Source organism: Podarcis melisellensis (genome assembly GCF_964234715.1).
Source record: "Podarcis melisellensis genome assembly, chromosome: 10".
Classification (NCBI taxonomy): Eukaryota; Metazoa; Chordata; class Lepidosauria; order Squamata; family Lacertidae; genus Podarcis; species Podarcis melisellensis.
This window is the reverse complement of record NC_138542.1, coordinates 68,544,251-68,565,217: the sequence shown is the minus strand read 5'-3', so window position 1 is coordinate 68,565,217 and position 20,967 is coordinate 68,544,251. Positions and strand designations below refer to the sequence as shown.

Sequence of the window (20,967 nt, the reverse complement as noted above, 5' to 3'; positions counted from 1 at the left end):
TCGTCCCCTTGTGCCCTCCATCTTTCCCAACATCAGGGTCTTTTCCAGGGAGTCTTCTCTTCTCATGAGGTGGCCAAAGTATTGGAGCCTCAGCTTCAGGATCTGTCCTTCCAGTGAGCACTCAGGGCTGATTTCCTTCAGAATGGATAACTTTGATCTTCTTGCAGTCCATGGGACTCTCAAGAGTCTCATCCAGCACCAGAATTCAAAAGCATCCATTCTTCGGTGATCAGCCTTCTTTATGGTCCAGCTCTCACTTCCATACATCACTACTGGGAAAACCATAGCTTTTACTATACAGACCTTTGTTGGCAAGGTGATGTCTCAACTTTTTAAGATGCTGTCTAGGTTTGTCATCGCTTTTCTCCCAAGAAGCAGGCATCTTTTAATTTTGTGGCTGCTGTCACTATCTGCAGTGATCATGGAGCCCAAGAAAGTAAAATCTCTCACTGCCTCCATTTCCTCCCTTTCTATTTGCCAGGAGGCGATGGGACCAGTGGCCATGATCTTAGTTTTTTTGATGTTGAGCTTCAGACCATATTTTGCACTCTCCTCTTTCACCCTCATTAAAAGGTTCTTTAATTCCTCCTCACTTTCTGCCATCAAGGTTGTGTCATCAGCATATCTGAGGTTATTGATATTTCTTCCATCAATCTTAATTCTGGCTTGGGATTCATCCAGTCCAGCCTTTCTCATGATGAATTCTGCATATAAGTTAAATAAGCAGGGAGACAATATACAACCTTGTCGTACTCTTTTCCCAATTTTGAACCAATCAGTTGTTCCATATCCAGTTCTAACTGTAGCTTCTTGTCCCACATAGAGATTTATCAGGAGACAGGTGAGCTGATCAGGCACTCCCATTTCTTTAAGAACTTGCCATAGTTTGCTGTGGTCGAAACAGTCAAATGCTTATGCGTAGTCAGTGAAACAGAAGTAGATGTTTTTCTGGAACTCTCTAGCTTTCTCCATAATCCAGCGCATGTTTGCAATTTGGTCTCTGGTTCCTCTGCCCCTTCGAAATCCAGCTTGCACTTTTGGGAGTTCTCGGTCCACATACTTCTTAAGCCTGCCTTGTAGAATTTTAAGCATAACCTTGCTAGCATATGAATTGATATATTAACATATAATCATTTTTCAGTGTCTTTATTTAGACTTTGACTAATTTTCCTATTCATTAAATGTCTCCCAATATCCTCTTTCGTCTGTCTGCAAAACAGTTCAAGATAAATCACAATTGCCATGCCTTTTCTCTTTTGATGCACATAGCGGCCACCATGGATTTTAAGAGTTTATTCTTTTCAGTGTTCCGGAATGAACATTTGCTACAATACAATGCCTAAAAGCAACTAGTCCGGTACTGAAAAAAGTAGGCCGGCACAGGCCTTTCCAATTTAGCTATAGCCTGAAAAGGAAATGGAATCATCAAAACGAGACAGTTTTATGAAATTATTATTTTCTCTGTCATGCAAAGCAGATGTCTCTCCTCTCAGCAAGGAGCCAAAGGTTTGGAACAGCACTAAGGTTAGCCGATCTGGAGACACTGATCCAATGCATGTTCTACTTGGGGGCAAGTACTTCCCTCTGCTGCTTGCTCCTGAGGAAGTGCCGTTTGGACCTCTCAGTTCCAGCATTGTTGACAGCTAGTCCCCTAGAGTTGTACACATGGCTTTGTGTGGCTCCTTGTCTTCTGTGACCAAAAGTGGCAACGTGCCACCAATCGAAAGCGACAGTCACCCCTTTACACAACCAATTACCGCCAGTCGTTTCTGCCGCCTCTGATGCTGAATGGCTTAAGGAGACTTAAGTAGATGTTCCTCCTACCTCCTATGATCCGCCACCTTTTACAGCAGGGAAAAGTTTTGAAGGGCCCTGGAAGGTCGATTTGGTGGCTCCGGCTATCAGATTCCCATTTCCAGCTGAAAGTGGGGGAGAGAAAGGGAGGTGAGTCATTGAAAGCTTTGCTTTCATAATAGGCTATTTTATTTTCCCCACTCGGCTCCTTGTCTTCCTGCCTTTAGCCCGAAAAAACGCGGGCAGATAAGGGCAATAGGCATCCGCCTCGGAAGCAATATGCTGCCGGGAGATAAGCTAATTAAGTGGCAGGCAGGTGTTAGAGCACAGGAAAGACCCTACTCTGGGCTACAGAGGAGGGAACGGCTTCTGGGGATTTGCAGAGGACAAAAATTGAAGCCGTTCTCGTGAATTTCGGAGGAGCTGCTCAGGGAGGAGAGGCAGAAAACATGGAGGAGAGTCATGGGAAGGCGGAAAAGAGGAGCTGAGCTAGAAGGAACGCAGGTGGAACTATGGGGCAGGGCAGGGACTAGTTGGCTGCAATTCTGAGTACACCTATGAGTCAATGTGCTTAGGATTCCACTAGCCAATTCCTAGCCAATTCTTCCCTGGGTTTACACCTGCTCCACCCCTTCCTTCATTTGTGACTCACATTGAATTATATATTGTGTTTTTTAAATAGAATATTTATTAAGATTTTTTTATAGTAATACAATAAAAATGAAAAAAGAAAAAGTAACAAAAATACAAAATAAAAATAATTAAAAACACACAAATTTTCCATTGCTTATTTTCCTTTAGCTTATTTCCCGGACCTCCTCATACCTCCCTTTTTTTGTATTCCACTTCAGATTGTTGGTTCAGCAAATCCTTACCATTAATTTTTTACCTGTTTCTAACCCTTTTTTTGTACTCTCTTAAAGCATTACAGCTGGAAACCACTTAATTTCTATCCAACATAATTCTAACATTCATTAATTTTACAATATTTCTGTAAGTAGTCTTTAAATTTCTTCCAATCTTCTTCCACCGACTCTTCTCCCTGGTCCCGGATTCTGCCAGTCATTTCTACCGATCCCATATAGTCCATCACCTTTGTCTGCCATTCTTCCAAAGTGGGTAGATCTTGTGTCTCACATTGAATTAAATATTGTAAGCGCCTGGAGACAGGGACCTTCATCACTTGTGCTTTGTGAACCGCTGTGCATGGCGCTGTCCAAATAATTATTGGGCAGGGAAACCCGAGGAAGCAAGAAGTGCATCAAGAGGGCTAATACTGTGCCAAATCAACACACATTTATCATTGCATAATAGATCTTGAGTTGGCAGTTCTAGAGCCCACCTGTACATCCATGGCTTGGAGCTGTGATTTGACAACTTCCAAGAAGTGGCTGGAGCATACAGGCAGACCCTCCAGGTGTCCCTATTTTCCAGGGACAGTTCTAGATTTACAGAAGCTGCCCTGGTTTCTGATTTGATCCTGGAATGTCCCACTTTTCCTAAGGATGTCCCTATTTTCATCAGAGAACTGTTGGAGGGTATGGACCCCCGAGCCAAGGATATGAGTAACTATACAATCTTTAGAAGACATCCCTGTATCGGATGTCTTCGGAAGGCAGCCCTGTATCGGAAAGGTTTTTAATGTTTAATTATGTTGTTATATATGTTGGAAGCTGCCTAGAGTGGCTGGGACAACCCAGTCAGATGGATAAATAGTAACATTGTTGTTGTTATGGAATAGGATGTTCCTATTTTCATTGGAGAAATGTTGGAGTGTATGTGCAGGTGGAACGTGCTCTGAAAAGATGGTGGCAGCAATGAAGCCATCTCCTAGGACTTCTGTCTCGCCATTTCTTTGCCAACTTTTCCTTCCCTGCAGGGATTTGCTCTCAGCTCTTCAGAGACATGAACTGGGTGCAGAGCACTGATGCAGGATGCAGTCTCCTCATCGCCCCAATTAATTGTCCCTTTCTTCCTTCGCCTCACTGTAGGAATGTGCCGGCGAGCCTCTCTTCTCTCTGTTCTGTGCCATCAAGCAACAGATGGAGAAGGGCCCAATCGATGCCATCACTGGGGAAGCCCGCTACTCCCTTAGTGAGGACAAGCTGATCCGGCAGCAGATCGACTACAAGACCCTGGTAAGAGATGGGACCATTGATGTACCTGGAAGAGGAAATTGGGGGTGGGTTGGGACTGTGGAATTGGAAGGGACCCCCAGAATTGGAAAGGATCTCTTTTACCACCTGAAAGTTCTTCCTGATGTTTAGTTCAAATCTCAACAGCAGAGGAGAACAGCACCAAACCGATGGCAAGGAAGAAAGAGGTTGAAATTCCTTATATGCTAAAAATAGCAAGGGCTGCTGACTACTCTGGGTTCAAGGAGGCAACAGGGAGTTGCAACAAAATGTTGCAGCACAGAGTACTCCTGCTCAGGGTGCTGTTGACCAGTCTTACCCTTTCCCAGTCTACTCCATTACATTCTCTGCTCACAAACAACAGGCGATGATTACACACAGTTCCCCAGTGCCCCAAAAAGGACTTTTGTACTTCTGCAGACATCAAGGTTCCTCTGGCATGTTGATGCCCCCATGTGATTTCCTATGGAATCTCTTTTGCCCAAAGGAATCTCTGCTCTTCTCCTTCCAGGCTGGTGAATACAAAGGAGCCAGCGCACCAGGTCAATGATTGAATTCTTCCCTCCTCAAAAGCTGTCCTGTCCTTGCTTGCAGCTTTTTGATGCTAATCAGCTCTCCCTTTTATATCTCAAGGGCAGGCAAATCTACCCTGATAGGAATCTTAGCAGATTTGCAGAGATCCACTCCTCCCTGGAGATTAAAGAAGGAAAGGGAAGTGAATGACAGGCTTCTATCTCCCTGTCACCCTCCTCCAGTCTACCCCCTGCCCCTTTCTCTAGCTGTGACTCTACAGTCTCTGATCTTTGAACAACAATAGCGATAATATGAGGGGTTTTTATTGTTTGCCAGAAGATATAAGGAACATATGCTATAGAAAAGGACTTTCCATTACTTGATATGTTTTTCTAGCGCCGAGGTGAAGTTTTCACCCAACACTTACTTCTCCAGCAATTTGAGTGGGTGTGAAAGTAGGGGAGGCACTTTCTTCATCTTTTCCCAAGGAGTGTGAAACCTACAGTTTGGGTGGTGTGTGTGTGTGCAGGAATTAGCTGACCTGCTTTAGAACTTAAGAACATCTACATGCAGCCCCTGGGAGAGATCATGAGGGGGGTTGGGTTGGGTGTTCATCAATATACTCATGACACCCAGCTCTACCTCCCTTTTAAATCAGAACCAGTGAAGGTGGTGAAGGTCCAGTGTGAGTGTCTGCAGGCGGTTGGAGGATGGATGGCAGCTAACGGATTGAGGTTGAATCCTGACAAGGCAGTAGTACTGTCCTTGAGGGACAGGAGGCGGGTGGGTGTGGAGGACTCCCTGGTCCTGAATGGGGTAACTGTGCCCCTGAAGGACCAGGTGTACAGCCTGGGAGTCATTCTGGACTCACAGCTGTCCATGGAGGCGCAGGTTAATTCTGTGTCCCGGGCAGCTGTTTACCAGCTCCATCTGGTATGCTGACTGAGACATTACCTGCCCACAGACTGTCTTACCAGAGTGGTACGTGCTCAAGTTATCTCCCGCTTGGACTACTGCAATGCACTCTATGTGGGGCTACCTTTGAAGGTGACCTGCTACCTTTGAAGGTGACCTTGAAACTACAACTAATCCAGAATGCGGCAGCCAGACTGGTGACTGGGAGCGGCCACCAAGACCGCCTAACACCAGTCCTGAAAGACCTACATTAGCTCCCAGTGCATTTCCGAGCACAATTCAAAGTGTTGGTGCTGACCTTTAAAGCACTAAATGACCTCAGACCAGTAGACTTGAAGGAGTGTCTCCACCCCCATCGTTCTGCCTGGACACTGAGATCCAGCTCCGAGGGTCTTCTGGCAGTTCCCTCACTGCGAGAAGCCAAGTTACAGGGAACCAGGCAGAGGGCCTTCTTGGTGGTGGCACCTGCCCTGTGGAATGCCGTCCCAGCAGATGTCAAAGCAATTAACAACTATTTTACTTTTAAAAGACAACTGAAGGCAGCCCTGTTTAGGGAAGTTTTTAATGTCTGACACTGTATTGTTTTTAATATTCAGTTGGGAGCGGCCCAGACTGGCTGGGGAAACCCAGCCAGATGGGCGGGGTAAAAATAATGAATTATCATTAGTAGTAGTAGTAATTTATTAAGCAATATATACAGGACAAAGCAATCATGGGGTGCTCTGACATCTTCTCCGAGAGAGACAGAGAAAGTACAAAAGTACAATACAGCGGAAGAGATAGAACTGACTTCCGTTCTCACACATTCCAAGCATGGAATGTAAACACAGACCTGTGATGTAACAATCACACATCCTGCAAAGCGAGAATGAAATATTCTGACACCCACCAGCTGAATAGGTGGCTGCAGCAGGACCAAGCAGGGTCACAGGATCTTTAAAACTGAGGCAGGTCTATCAAGGAGGTTGTCGCTTTAAATGTACCCTGGTCCCAGGGTACATTTAAGGCTTCCTGCTACATGCGTCAATCAGGCAATGCTCTTTGTAGTTCTTCCAGCCATGATGCAGTCCCTTCCTTCCCCTGGGGGGAGAAGGCAATTCTATTTCACACACACACACACACTCACTCACACACACACACACACACACACACACACGTACATATCTCATTTTCGCATTTGTTGAGGCAAGTAATGCACAAAGAGCAAAGATCACAAAACCTGATTCGAAGCTGTCACGGCGAACGTTTTATAATAGGCCCTTCGGGGGCAAAAGTGGACGGGGAAAAGCTGTCTGATGTGTCTCTAGTTTGTCACCGTCTCAGAACATGCTGGGTGGCCCCCTCCACCCCCACCCCCCGCCTTCTGTCCCCTGCACACCCCTGCATCTCTGATCCTTACAGTCGAATCCGTTAATATCTGTTGACATCACATATCTACAAACATGCTCCCTCGCTGCCCCTGGATGAAAAACGCTCGGAGCATCTCTTTGGTTAAAGCCCAGTGGGGAGTTTTTAATGTTGGCAACGGAGTCACTAATGAGGCTTAAAAGGGGTGTCCCATATGCCCTTTCTTCGGGGATTGATTTCGGCTGAGCCCAGGCACTTCTTCCTGCTTCTGAACAGATGCAGACAGCCCGCTGTTGCTCTCCTCTGAAAGGGGAAGGCAGGGGAAAGGCATAAATCTCCAGCCACTTCCTGCTTCTGATAGATAGATATAGATAGATAGATAGATAGATGATAGATAGATAGATAGATAGATAGATAGATAGATAGATAGATAGCAATACCTGGCTGCAGGATCAAGCCAAAGACCCAGGTAGCCACAATTACCTTGAATTTCTGCTTAACCCTTAAGAAAGAAGGGCATTTTCACCAGTGGCGTAGCATGGGTTGTCAACACCCGGGGCAAGGCAAGTAATTTGCGCCCCCTAACCCGTAGATTTGCGCCCCCTAACCCGTGGATTTGCGCCCCTAACCCTAACCCCCAGATGTTGCGCCCGGTGCGGCCGGCCCCCCCTGCACCCCCCACGCTAAGCCACTGATTTTCACTGGCCAGGTTTAATTCAAATCCATCAAACCTCCTTTGGGGAAGGTTCTCAGGCAGGATGGAAGGAGAAAGAACTTGCCCATGTGAAGACCACCTGGTGGAAACCCTTACACACATAGTTCTTAATTGTAAACCATATGCTGATCTCCGTCAGCAATTTCTAGATCAACTTTGTATCCCCAAATGGAAACCAGAGTTGGAGGTCATACATTTTCTATTACTGGGGAATGATCAGGAGCTCACCAAGTAAGTGGCTAAATATCTCTATTTGGTTTTTTGTCGTCGAAATACACTGCAGACGTCTGATCTCCCTGGAGACCTAGAGATGTGACGATAGACTGCTCTGCCTCCTTCCTTTTAGCAAATGTTTTGTGCCACTGGGGAAGTGGTAATTCTGAATTGATTTGTTTTGGATGTTTGTATGTGATGCCAATAAAAGGTTTGATGATGAAAGACCCAGATAGTCCCATATCCTCTTCTCACAGTGGCCAGCCACTGGGAAACCCGCAAGCAGGAATTTCCTCTCCATTGGGAGAAAGAAACTGGCAAAATCTCTCCTTCCCTGCACAGTTTGGGCATCTGGGGGAACAAATGAACCCCACATGCAAATCAACTGTGTGGAAAATCACACAGGGGGGGGCACATGGAGATATCTGTGCTAAGTCCACAGGAGTGTTGATAAAACTGGCGACTATGGGGCATGGCCCTCATCTCCACTTTCAGGCTGAGGGAGCTGGTGTTTGTCCACAGACAGCTTTCCGGGTCATGTGGCCAGCATAGCTAAACCACTTCTGGTGCAACGTGACACCGTGATGGAAGCCAGAGCACACAGAAATGCCTTTTACCTTCCCATCGCAGCAGTACCTATTTGTCTACTTGCACTGTCATGTTTTCAAACTGCAGTGGTGTGCTTCTGGCAGCCAGTCTGTGGTGGAAGGCGAGGACAGTAAGGAAACACAGTGTGATCCCTGAATATTCTGTAAATGGGTTTTCAGGACCCTGGACAGAGCCCAGGGAGCCGATGAGTTACCCCTGCAGGAACTCTATCTCAGCTGATGCCCTTTATGCTCCTTGAGCCTCACTCCACCTCATAGTAGCCTATTAGATTGTGAACACACACACACACATTATGGAAGGTCCTTGGCGCTGGACCTCAGTGTCTGAGCACAACGGTGGGGGTGAAGATGCTCCTTTTCCCTTCTGAGGCATGTAGAGCTATAAAAGGGCAGCCTGGCATTCTGCCATCTGCCCACGAGCTCATGGTGGGCAGGCTTCCTGGCATTGGCACACTGATTCAGTTCAGTGCAAGGCCTTTGGAAGCAAATATGCTGATCACGGGTGAGAAGTGAGTTTACAAGCTCTGGGTGACTGGCTCAATGGTGGGAGTCAGCCAGCACTACTGGCCCCCAACCAAAGCACCTCAGTGATTCCTGACTTTTGGAGTCATGTTGGGAGGGTATTGTTTTTGTTTGTTACTGTGCTTTATATTTGTGCTTTAATATTGTAAACCTGTAATCCTCAAATGAAAGAAAGCCTAGAAATTTAAAAATTTAATTAATTAATAATAGCAGCAGCAGAGGCAATGCACAACCCTGAGATCTCTTACCTGAGATCCTTTTAACTAGCGATGCCAAGGTTGAACCCGTCGCTTTTCTGCCATTAAACCATGGCCTTTCTCCACTGTGCAGGGAGACAAAGTGGAAATAACGAGGCAAGTTCCCCACGTCCCATCTCTTTTTTCTCTTCTTATCCAGCAGTAGCTTTTTCTTCTTGGGTACTGCCTCGTTGTGGGGCAGTTGCCTGAAGTGATAAGGAATCAATTATATGTGATAACTGATTTTGCCGAACATTTGCCTTACCAAAAAGGGAGGGTGGAAATCCTTCGGGAGTGATTTTTAATTTTTTTTAATCATTTCACCGGCATGCGATTAATACAACTTGTGAACTTGTGCCAAGGCAATATCACCAAGGGAGCTTAGTCTCAAACTATTATTAATTTGAAACTTAATGCTAACTGCTAAACATTTGCACTTAAAAGGGAGGGAAAGGGAAGGGGAGGAGAGAGAAACCACAAGGTGTTTAGACCTCCATTTCACATCTACTTCTGAAATGTGTTAAATTGAAAAGGGGTGTGCGTTTCATTTTTCAGAGTCATTTTTCACTTCTGAGATCCGTTTTCTCTCTTTTTTCTTTTTTTGAAAAATGAAACTCCAAGTTTCTAATAAATGCCTCTGAAGTGGCAGCCAACTTTCCATTCTGCTCAGTGCATGGAAAAGGTTCCAAGGAATCCCCTCATCTGCTTTGCATTTAGCTTTTGACAGGGGGGGTAAGTGGGTTTGTCTAGGGTGGGGGCAGGTTTTAGTGTGAAGCCAGAGACCTTCCTTGTAAAGGAAACCTGTAACCTGCCAGATGTCTGGGAGAAAGAGGTGGCTTTGGAAAGTTCTGCTAAGAAATTAGGTTGGGAGTGAGAGCATCAGGATCAAGGCCTTCCATAATCTGAAGAAATTTAGAAGATCTCCCTGGGGCTTGGACACAGGTTGGCAATTTATTTATTTTTGAAATATTGGCCTTCAGGAAAGAGACAAAAATGTACAGAAACATGCACATTAGAGCAAAGTGCCTAAAATGCACGTTACTGGGAAAATGCATCTATCAGGCAACATTTGATACAAAAATGTGTACATTAAATTTGCACTGAAGTGCTGGCAAGTTTTTATGTACGCATTTAAAAATAAAAATGACAACAACCACAAACTGATTCAGAAATGTGGAGAACCAAACCTGATAGGTTAATGAGAAACGGAGAGAAACAGAAATTGAAAGATTTGTCTATTCCTAGGAAGGACCTATGACCATTCTCCTTTCCCTCATGAGAACCTAAAATGTTGAGTTTCTGGGATAAGGATTCCGGATTGCCAATCTAGCAATGGTGAGCGGGTCTTGTCCTGGATCAGACTGGGCTGCTGCCTGAGCACCCATAGATGGTTTCTCAGCACCTCCAAAGGACAAACAGGATAAAAAACACACACCTGATAAAATAATATTGCAATTCCGTTCGAGCTGATGAGAGTACCTTATCTCCTATATCAATTTCAACCCTCCACTTCCTAACTTACAAACAGACGGCTGAAACCTTTCTAGCGCCGAGTTGGCACAGCTTGAAGGCAGAATAAGTTAGTGGTGATCACGAGAGGAGGACAGAGCATCTTGATCTCTGTGGGGCAGGCAGTGGCATGAGGCCTTTGTGTGTGTGTGTGGCCTAGAGCGGCTACTACAATGGGCTGGAATGCCTCAGACTCCATGTTGCTTAGCAACCACCACCAGAGGAGGCCTTCAAGTTAACAGACCCTTTGTGAGCATTATAGCCTATTCTTTCCACAATCTATGGAGAAGATGCTACTCTGTTGCATACCCTCCACCATTTCTCCAATGAAAAGAGGGATGTCCTATATAATAATAATAATAATAATAATAATAATAATAATAATAATAATGTAAAACATTATGAGGGTGTTCCTCAAGCAGACCTCAGCTTGTTCAAGGTCACGGAGACCTTGGGAAGTCTGTGCAGCACAGAGTAAAATGGCTCGGGGGAGCTTTCCAGAACCAGAGGACATTTCCCCGACACAGCTGACATATCCATTCTTTGCCTGGATTTAAGCACTTTCACTAAAACATTATTATTTTATAATTATTTTATTAGCTTCCAATTAAATAATCCAATAATAGCCTCATTATAACAGTGTCAAATTATAATACAATTACTAATACCAATCATTCAGATGCCAAATTATGTAATTTAGGTGCCCCCCCTCCATAGCTGTCAACGTTTCCTCTTTTTCAAAGGAAATTCCCTTATTCTGAATAGGATTCTTTGCAAGAAAAGGGAAAAGTTGACAGCTATGCCCCCCTGATGCTAGAATCAATGGTTTGATAATTTACTTTATTTCTGCGTTCCAAAATCTTATTAATTTCAATTACACTCCAGTCAAATTAAGAATCCCTTATACAACGACTGCAATATTATCACTAAAACATTTAAATACCACCCCAAATGTTTCTCTGATGAAAATAGGGATATCCTAAGGAAAAGTGGGACATTACGGAATCAAATCAGAAACTGGGGTGGCTTCTGTAATCTCCCGGGACTTTCCCTGGAAAATAGGGAACTTTGGAGGGTCTGGAGAAGGATGATCTTTAGCAGAGAAAGCCACCTTGTCCATATGCTGTTTTGGGATCAGCCTCCTTGTTAAGCCCTATCCTCTGATCCTGTCTCCAACCCACAACCCACTACAGGTCCTGAGCTGTGTGAACCCTGACAATGTGAACAGCCCTGAGATCCCCGTGAAGATCCTGAACTGTGACACCATCACGCAAGTGAAGGAGAAGATCCTTGACGCCATCTTCAAGAACGTGCCCTGCTCCCACCGACCGAAAGCCGCCGACATGGATCTAGGTACGTGAGTCTCTTGTTTGGGTCGACTGAGCAAGGTGTCCAGCAAACCTGCCAGTCAATTCACACAACCATTGGAATATATAGCAGCATGTGGGAAACTCCCTCAAGGGTTAGCTCTCAGCTTCTCTGGCCTGCATCGTGTGGGGCTCAGTTTTCAGCGTGCTGCCATTGTGGGGGGATTTTTTGGAGGGGTTCAGAACAGAGGCTCGCAGCAAGTTCCCAGTTGGTCAGACTTTTATTCAATAATGCATTACAGGACAGAGTCCAAAGAGTATTCAAAAGCCTTTCATGAGGACAAACTCTGTGTGGGGAAAATACATCAACTTGGCTGTTTCATCCTCTGGCCAACACCCTACTTTCTGCCACCTCATTGCTTCACCATCTCTTCAGCCATCCACAGTCCTGGAAAACACTTACTAACTATTAAGTTGTGGGTGAACATATCAGACGACACAGCGATTCTTCAAACAGCTCTTGTTTATTCGCAGGCCAGAACAGAACTGAGCTGAAAGGTTCAGCCAGCCTACTTATATAGAGCTCCACTACAACGCAACAGTAACCATTTCTGTAACTATCCAATCACTGAACATCACTTTCGATCCCTTATTTGCATATGTGGGCCTGAGTGAAAACTATCTACAGTATCCCCCTGCTGGCCCAGGGCGAGAAATTCAGTACATAACACTAACCCCCCCTTTTTTTTACTGCACATTGCAGAGCTCTCCTTGTATCTTGTACCTGGAGTTATTTTTTACTCTAACGATCAGAGTTAGGCTTCCCTTTAACTGATTCTTACCAGTTTTATGGGCAGCACAGACTATTGTATACGTGACACTGGCCTCACTGATGTTTTTTTTTAATAAGAGTTTTACCGAGTGACACTTCTTAAACATGGCTTTAGATGTACATGACTGAATTATCTCACATACTAATGACAGAGTGGGGGAAATTCTCAGGCTCCCTCTGATTCAGACCCCCAAACCTCTGGTGTAGGTTTTGATGAGGGGAAATGCAATGGGGAGAATGAAGAACAACAACATTAGATACAATCCATAATGTGTGTGTGTGTGTGTGTGTGTGTGTGGCACAAAATATAAAGAGAAAAGGAATTCATAGATTAGATGCAGGGGTCAGCAAACTTTTTCAGCAGGGGGCCGGTCCACTGTCCCTCAGACCTTGTGGGGGGCCGGACTATACTTTTTTTTGGGGGGGGGGAAATGAGCAGATTCCTACACCCCACAAATAACCCAGAGATGCATTTTAAATAAAATGAAACTTTCTACTCATGTAAAAACACGCTGATTCCCAGACCGTCTGTGGGCCGGATTTAGAAGGCAATTGGACCAGATCCGGCCCCCGGGCCTTAGTTTGCCTACCCAGGGAGTAGAGGAAAACAGGCATTGGGTCAGCTGCTCCTTCGCTGGGGGATTGATGAGGTCAGGTGGATCTTTCCCCTTGATTGATTGATTGATTGATTGATTGATTTACTTATATGCCACTTGCCCATTTTTCACATTTCCAAGGTGGCAAACATTCAAAACATCAACATACAGAGCAGTGGAAATGCACATATACAAAAGAGAAAGCATGTCGGTAAAATAAAAAAATGACAAAAAACCAAATTGGGCCAACACGTATTCAAAAAATAAAGAATCTAGGCTTAAGGATATAAATACATAGCAAAACAAGAGTTAACCAGCAATAGCATTTCTGGTACTTGTCTTGCTGCGCCCCAAGGAGCTTGACTTAAATACAGTTCAGAGGGGAGGGGTAGATGGCATACTGCTGGCATACAGGCTAGATGAGATACGGCTGACTCCCACATCCTTACTCCTGAGGAGGTTGACAGCAGCGAAAAGGAAATGTTGGTGAGGGCAATGGTGGTAAGTCTCTTCTCCAGCCGCCTGGAAGTTAACCAACTGCTGGTGCAGGACTTACTGCACTAACCCGTTTGCCATGGCAACCTTCTTGGAAGGCAGGAACTGCAGCTTCTCAATGCCCTGTCATCTGGCAAAGGCCGGAATGTACTTCCCCCTGGTCTTGCAGTCCTAGGGCGTTTGAGTGTGTATGTTTTGATTGGACTCAAAATTGCAGTTGGGTTGCAGCTCACAAAAGATGGCTGAAGTCATGCAAATGCCTGCCAAGATCAACACGGGGAAGAAAGAAAAATCTCAAGCACAAATCTGAAGAAATGTGTCTGAAGTGAGTCTGGAAAAGGAGTGAGGGGCAGGGCAAGGTTGAGCGAGAGGCCAGCCAGGAGCTGGTTAGTGGGGAGAGGAAAGATTTATAGTTGGGCATTCAAGTTCTTGATAACAGAAGTCTTTGTTGGTGCCACCTTCTTGGTCTATGTTATTGATTGATTGATTGATTGATTGATTGATTGATTGAGACACGGAGCAATGGATCCAAACTACAAGAAAGAAGATTCCACCTAAACATTAGGAAGAACTTCCTGACAGTAAGAGCTGTTCGACAGTGGAATTTGCTGCCAAGGAGTGTGGTGGAGTCTCCTTCTTTGGAGGTCTTCAAGCAGAGGCTTGACAACCATATATCAGGAGTGCTCTGATGGTGTTTCCTGCTTGGCAGGGGGTTGGACTCGATGGCCCTTGTGGTCTCTTCCAACTCTATGATTCTATGATTCTATGTGTCAGTGTGGTGTGGTGGTTCGAGTGTCAGACCAGAAGCATGGAGACCAGGGTTCAAATCCCCACATGAAGCTCACTTGGTGACCCTTCGGCCAGTCACTCACTCACTCTCAGCCTAGCCTACCTCACAAGGTTGTTGTGGGAATTAAAGGAGGACGAGGAGAACTGTGTATGCTTCCTTGAGGTGCTTCTGGGAAATGTGGGGTATAAATGTGATGAACAATAATACTAAATATTGATTAATTGATTGGTTTGAAGTATATAGATACTGCCTTCCTGCCAAGGTACCCAAGGTGGTTCACAGTTTAAACACTAAAACAAATACATTGGATTAAATGAAGATGGACAGAGTCCTGTCATGCCAACTGGGAGCTGAGTTCAAAGGGCTGGGCTCCTTCACTTCTGGCTTCCCTCAGGGCATGCTGGTCTTTAGCAGCCCCCAGAAAAGGTGTTGAAGGACAACCTCAATAGTTCTCTCCAGCCTTTGATGGTTCTGTTAGTCAAATGTCTGTGGGCTTCCGCACCAAAAGAACTAGATTGATTAAAAGCATTTAGACTTTTCCCACCTAGGACTAGGAATGGTGAAGGAACTCAATTCAGTTTGCATACAAAGGGGAACCTGCCAAACCCGCCCTTTCCAAAACAATATGTGGACTGAAAGACAGCCATCCTACAAAATTCATACTTTCCCAAATTTTGTGATCCAATTCTCCGGCCAGGTATCACATAGAATAAAGTCATACAGTGCAATAAAGCATGTAAAAAATGCATATATCAATGAAAATAGCATTATACTGGGGAAACAGCTCTGTAAAAATGTGTATATAAGCCAAAGCTGCTTGTAAGATTGAAGGAATTCACACTAAAATGCTGGTGAATTTTGTGTATATACAGACACACAAATCATAGATTGCTGCAGAAATGTAGGAAACTGAATTGAAGATTGCGGAACTTAGAAGCTGAGAGACTTGAAACTGCCCCATGTCCTTCCAGACAAAGTTGTCTGACTTCCCTCTTTACTTTCGTTCAGCATGGACACTTTTTGCAGTTGAACTTCTGCAGCGGGTTGCAAAATAGACAGCAAAAGCCAAGTGTTGGTTTTGCAAATGCATTTTAATTATGCAGTAAGGGAGTTGCTAGGGTCAAATCAAATTGGCAGCGGTTTTCTCATTTCTGTATGAGAAGCATAAATGGAGTCTGTGGCGGGTGTCCCCACGCTCCTCTTAAAAATTGTGAAGTTGGGCGTTGGAGCTTTCCGAGCGCAATGCCTCCTGAACCCAGATATGTGTTGAATTTTGTTGTGGTCGCTCAGAGAGGGAAGAAGCATTTTGCACATGCTTAGAGCTGGGGTGGGAAGCCACTTTCAGCCCAATGTCCAGTTCATGCTCTTCACGCCACTGGTGGGCGGGGTCAGAAGAAAACGTGGGAGGAGCAATTAAGATAAATTTTGCCTTTGTGTAATAGGCTAGTTTCAACATGCACTCATACACAACCCCTCTATCCTCCATGCAGGCAGGCAAAAACACAAGGCAGGAGGGTGGAAAGGAGGGCCAACAGGAGTATAGCTTGGGGAGAGTCCTGAGGGCCAGATAGAAAGCTCTGGAGGGCCACATTCACCCCCTAGGCCTGAGGTTCCCCAATCCAGCTCAGAGGCACTCTATATTAATTTTTTTCATGCAACACAAGCCATGGATCAGAAGAAGCCTTGGGCAGACTCACATTTGCAGACTGAGAGCCAACAAGTCTGACCACAGTCACCCTCCTTCCTTCTCTCTCATGGTTCCCCATGTTTCCTGGTGGGGAAGGTCACCTGTAATTCTCTCTCTCCACAGAGTGGAGGCAAGCGAGCGGAGCCAGGATGATCCTTCAAGACGAGGACCTCACAACGAAGATTGAGAATGACTGGAAACGGCTCAATACCCTCGCTCACTATCAGGTAATCTGGAATCTTTGCTGTTCTTACCCCCTTGAATTCCAGGGACCAGGTTGGCTTCATCACAAAAACAATTAAAGCAAATGCATTATTAGCCGTCTCCCTGATTTTTACTAGTTTACCAGATGTAGGTGTGATGGCCTGGGACTCGGGCTCAGACTCGGAACCAGAGGAGTCTCAGTCCGCACCGGATCCTTTGCCTCAGGCAGCATCTGAACCTAGTCTGGGGCCTGATCCTGAAGAGTCCCAGTCTGCACAGGTTCCCCTGCAGCAAACACCAGCTGGGCCGAGTCAGGGGCCTGAGCCTGCCCTGGCTCCAGATGCGGGGATTACCTCATTGCCTTCAGCTGGGCCATCACTTACAGCTGCTCCACTACAAGTTGGGTCAGGGGAGGCTGAGGCGGCCCCTGGGTCTAGTAACCCACCGATGTCCCCCAAGCTGCAGAGACTCAGGTCTGAGAGAAGGAGAGACCTGAGTACTCGCAGGAGGAGTGCTCACCTTCAGGCGAGACAGGGAGGTGAGTCACCGGGGGACCAGGACCGGCTGTTACCCCAATAAAGATAAAAGGCTGTCGGACCCTGCCCCAGGTTGCGGGAGCAACATAGCTGTTGCTAGAACCTGCCTGAGACCCTTTGCCTGACCTAGCCTGGTTGCCTGCCTCATGCACTGTCGGACTGACTCCTTGTGGAACTCTTGGATTTGGGACCGGACCTGCACCACGTTGCCCATGTTAACCCCTGGGCCCAGCAGAGTAGGGAGGGAGTTTATTCTTCAAACTTTACGAAAGAGCTGGGTCAGAGGAATGACAAGTCATTCCATTCTCAGCCATCAAGTGGGTGCCTCTCCCTGTCTTCCTTGACAGCCGTCTCCGTCACCTGGTGACATTCAATCAGAAATATCCAGCTTAGGAGAGAAAACCGTTCCCCCAACTCCTTTCTTTATTCCAGCACGCGCGCCCCGCATCGCCTTCACTCCCCCTGTGATGGCATCGGATGAAATGTCAGGCCACAGATTAGAAACAGATTGGAAGCGGAGATGAGATAATGAGGAGGACAGCAGTTAATTCCATTCAGGCAGGGGAAGGAGATTGATGCTTTCGGTCCTGAAGGGAAATGCCACAATTCCCCAGAGGACCCTGCATGCTAACTAACAGGGCGGGGGGGGGGGGGCTAGGTTCGCAGGATACTGTGCCTTCGTTCCCAACAATGGCAGATGGAGGCAAGCTGCTTATTTGCCGAAGAATGGATGCTTTTGAATTATGGTGCTGGTGGATACTCTTGAGAGTCCCATGGACTGCAAGAAGATCAAACCTCTCCATTCTGAAGGAAATCAACCCTGAGTGCTCACTGGAAGGACAGATCCTAAAGCTGAGGCTCTAATACTTTGGCCACTTCATGAGAAGAGAAGACTCCCTGGAAAAGACCCTGATGTTGGGAAAGATGGAGGGCACAAGAAGGAGGGGACGACAGAGGACGAGATGGTGGGACAGTGTTCTCGAAGCTACTAGCATGAGTTTGACCAAACTGCGGGAGGCAGTGGAAGACAGGAGAGCCTGGCGTGCTCTGGTCCATGGGGTCATGAAGAGTCGGACGCGTCTAAACAACTAAACAACAAGAAGCCCCCTCTACAGAAGCTGAGAGGGAGATCTATGGGTGGAAGAGGAGGCCCAAGGGTGGAGATGGAGGTCCATTTCTTCTTGTCCCAGCATGGAAAGGTTCTCTAACGTTTCTCTGGCAGTTTTCCATGATAGTGGGCTTGAAAGCAAGCTGTGCTGCAGCCAGGCAGGGCTGGATAGCATGCTACCCACCAAATGTTGTTGCCTTACAGCAGTGTTTCCCAACCTTGTGCCTCCAGCTGTTTTTGAACTACAATTCCCATCATCCCTGACCACTGGTCTTGCTAGCTAGGGATGATGGGAGTTGTAGGCCAAAAACATCTGGAGGCACAAGGTTGGGAAACACTGCCTTACAGAACCCAGCATCCTCAACCATTGGCTGTGGTAAGAAGTGTTCAGCAGTGGAACAGAGGTGGCAGGCAGAGATTTTAAAACAGAGGTCGAATGGCCATACGTCAGGGATTAGTTAGCTGTGATTCCTGCATTGGATGTAGTTGGACTCAATCACCCTTGGGGTCCTTTTCAACCTTACAGTCCTGTGGTTCTGATATTTCTGGAATGACTGGCTCATACCTCAGGAAAAGCCTTCTTAAACAAAAATGCTTCCAGTAGATACCTAAACTTCATGATGCATGGTGCTGTTTGCAAAGGCTGCTGGAGAGGGGTTTCATCCAGATCAGAAACACATCCCTGCCTGCTTCCCCCACCTTCAAATGGCTATTTTAATCACACTTTTCAAACAACAACACATTAATTTTAGGTTATATTTTAGTGACTAAGTTTTAATTTATATATTTTAAACTGCTGCTGTATCTGTATTGCCCCTGTTATACCTAATTGCAAATTCAAATGTATCCCTATCGTGTTTTATGACTTCCTTGACATTGTATGTGGGCTGGAACTGGTCTGTGACCGAAATAATAAATAATAACAACAACACACACTTCTTGTAACAAGTAGTGTGGACAAACGTCTGTGTCTAGAGCTGCCTCAGGAGCACACAGGATTCTTCCAGAAACATTTCCTTGGTTTGATCAGGAGGCTGGAGTGGAAGATCTGTTAGATCTACTCAGTCCCAGCCTTCCAACATTACAACTGAGAACTTGAAGGGATTGAATCGCAGAAGGCAGGCAAGCCTGAAAGCCACAAGAGGCTTTTTAGCAAAAGACTATTAGTGTGCAGATCTTATACCACCAATTGGATAGCCACCAATGTTTCAGTGGGACACTGTTGACCCTTCTCCCTTCATGCGAGGATGAGAAGACTAGCTTGCAGGTGTTAAAAGCCACCTTTCTGGGCTCCATGAAGAGCTGGCTAATTAGCATCTCAGAGATGCTTTGAAGATGAAGGCACTCTGTGTTAAGTGCTAATTATTGTTATTGCTGGTAGAAAAGCTGGCGGCTCTTCCCCAGGTCCTCCCCCTCTCTCTTTCTTCTCGGAATTACGCATTCTTCAAAGATGTTCCCTGCGCATCTCAATATTCTGTATTGTTCCGCCTGCTTTTTGAAGAGAGGCTCTGAGAGGGCATCAATCAGGAGCTGGAAGGCTTCCCATCTTTTGGAGAGCTTTCTGCTCTTCTGGGCTTCAGGTGGCCTCTTGTGACCCACAGTCCCAGAGACCTCCAGCCGTAAATCCTTCCTCAAAAGTGCAAAGTACCTCCAGGGCCTGTTCAAGACTTCGTTCTTCACCATGCTTACCTCTGACCTCCTGCTGGCTGAGTCACTGCTGCATACCAGGAGGTTGACGTGGTGCAAAAATGCTGGCAAGAGCACCAAATTGGCTCTGCTGGTGTGTTTGCACCATGCTGACTTCACTGCCATTTCCCCTTCTCTCTCCCGATAAAAGCTGGCTATATGTGTTGTGTAGCCTGTGGCCGAGATAGGGAACTTCCCTAGGAACATAGCCTTATACAGAGGTAGACTATTCGTCCATCTAGCTCAGTACTGTCTACACTGACTGGCAGTGACTCTCCAGGGTTTTGGATTGGGATCTTTCCCAGAACTGGAGAAAGCTTTAGAAGCTCCCGAACGACCAACCAGGAAGGAGAGAACATGCCAGTCGGGCATGTGTCTCTACCAGGGTCCTACATGAGTGTAGGACGATCCTAACATTCCCCCTCCTCTTCTTCTATTATCTCCCAGCTTTGTCCTTCTTCTGTCTCAGAGCCATGACCTTCTGCAAACCAGTTGTAAATCTGTCCTGTCCCCCTCCTCTTGGGAAGGTTCAGGAGGAGTGGGGGCTGGTCTCCACCATTCCTCTTCAGTCCAGTCCCTGAAACTATGGCTCTTTCCCTCTTTAGGTGCCTGATGGATCCGTAGTGGCTCTGGTGTCCAAGCAGGTGACAGCCTACAACGCTGTCAACAATTCCACCGTCTCCAGGACCTCTGCTAGCAAGTATGGTAAGAGCCTTTGCACCCTGAGGACAATGGGGGTGGAGAGGGAAGGGAGTCTAGGCCAGGGTGTAAGGCTCACATCCTGGTATTCCTCATGATAGGGATGCGGGTGGCGCTGTGGTCTAAACCACTGAGCCTCTTGGGCTTACCGATCGGAAGGTTGGTGGTTCGAATCCCCGCGATGGAGTGAGTTCCCGTTACTCTGTCCCAGTTCCTGCCAACCCAGCAGTTCGAAAGCACACTAGTGCAAGTAGATAAATAGGTACTGCTGTGGCAGGAAGGTAAATGGGGTTTCCGTGCACTCTGGTTTCTGTCATGGTGTCCCATTGTGCCAGAAGAGGTTTAGTCATGTTGGCCACATGACCCAGAAAGCTGTCTGCGGACAAACACTGGCTCCCTCGGCCTGAAAGCGAGATGAGCACCACACCCCCATAGTCACCTTTGACTGGACCTAACTGTCCAGGAGACATTGTCCTTTACCTTTACCTTTTACCTATTCCTCTTGATATGCCCCAAAGCT

The 20,967-nt window shown here is 46.3% G+C and overlaps 1 protein-coding gene and 1 long non-coding RNA gene across 4 annotated transcripts in view; one reads left to right on the top strand and one right to left on the bottom strand.

Annotated features, from left to right (window-relative positions):
- PLXNA4 (plexin A4) overlaps positions 1 to 20,967 on the top strand; it is a 567,107-nt gene that overhangs the window by 511,506 nt on the left and 34,634 nt on the right. For all 3 annotated transcript variants that reach the window (XM_081926700.1, XM_081926701.1, XM_081926702.1), the window contains 4 exons: positions 3,786 to 3,932; positions 11,701 to 11,860; positions 16,338 to 16,441; positions 20,354 to 20,453. In XM_081926700.1, coding sequence (XP_081782826.1) covers positions 3,786 to 3,932; positions 11,701 to 11,860; positions 16,338 to 16,441; positions 20,354 to 20,453 — 511 coding nt within the window. The remainder of the gene's footprint in view (positions 1 to 3,785; positions 3,933 to 11,700; positions 11,861 to 16,337; positions 16,442 to 20,353; positions 20,454 to 20,967) is intronic.
- On the bottom strand, positions 950 to 10,791 carry LOC309378873. Its single transcript, XR_014172232.1, has 3 exons — positions 10,521 to 10,791; positions 9,011 to 9,084; positions 950 to 1,919 (listed from the first exon to the last, which is right to left on the bottom strand). It is a non-coding gene; the product is annotated as an uncharacterized lncRNA (long non-coding RNA).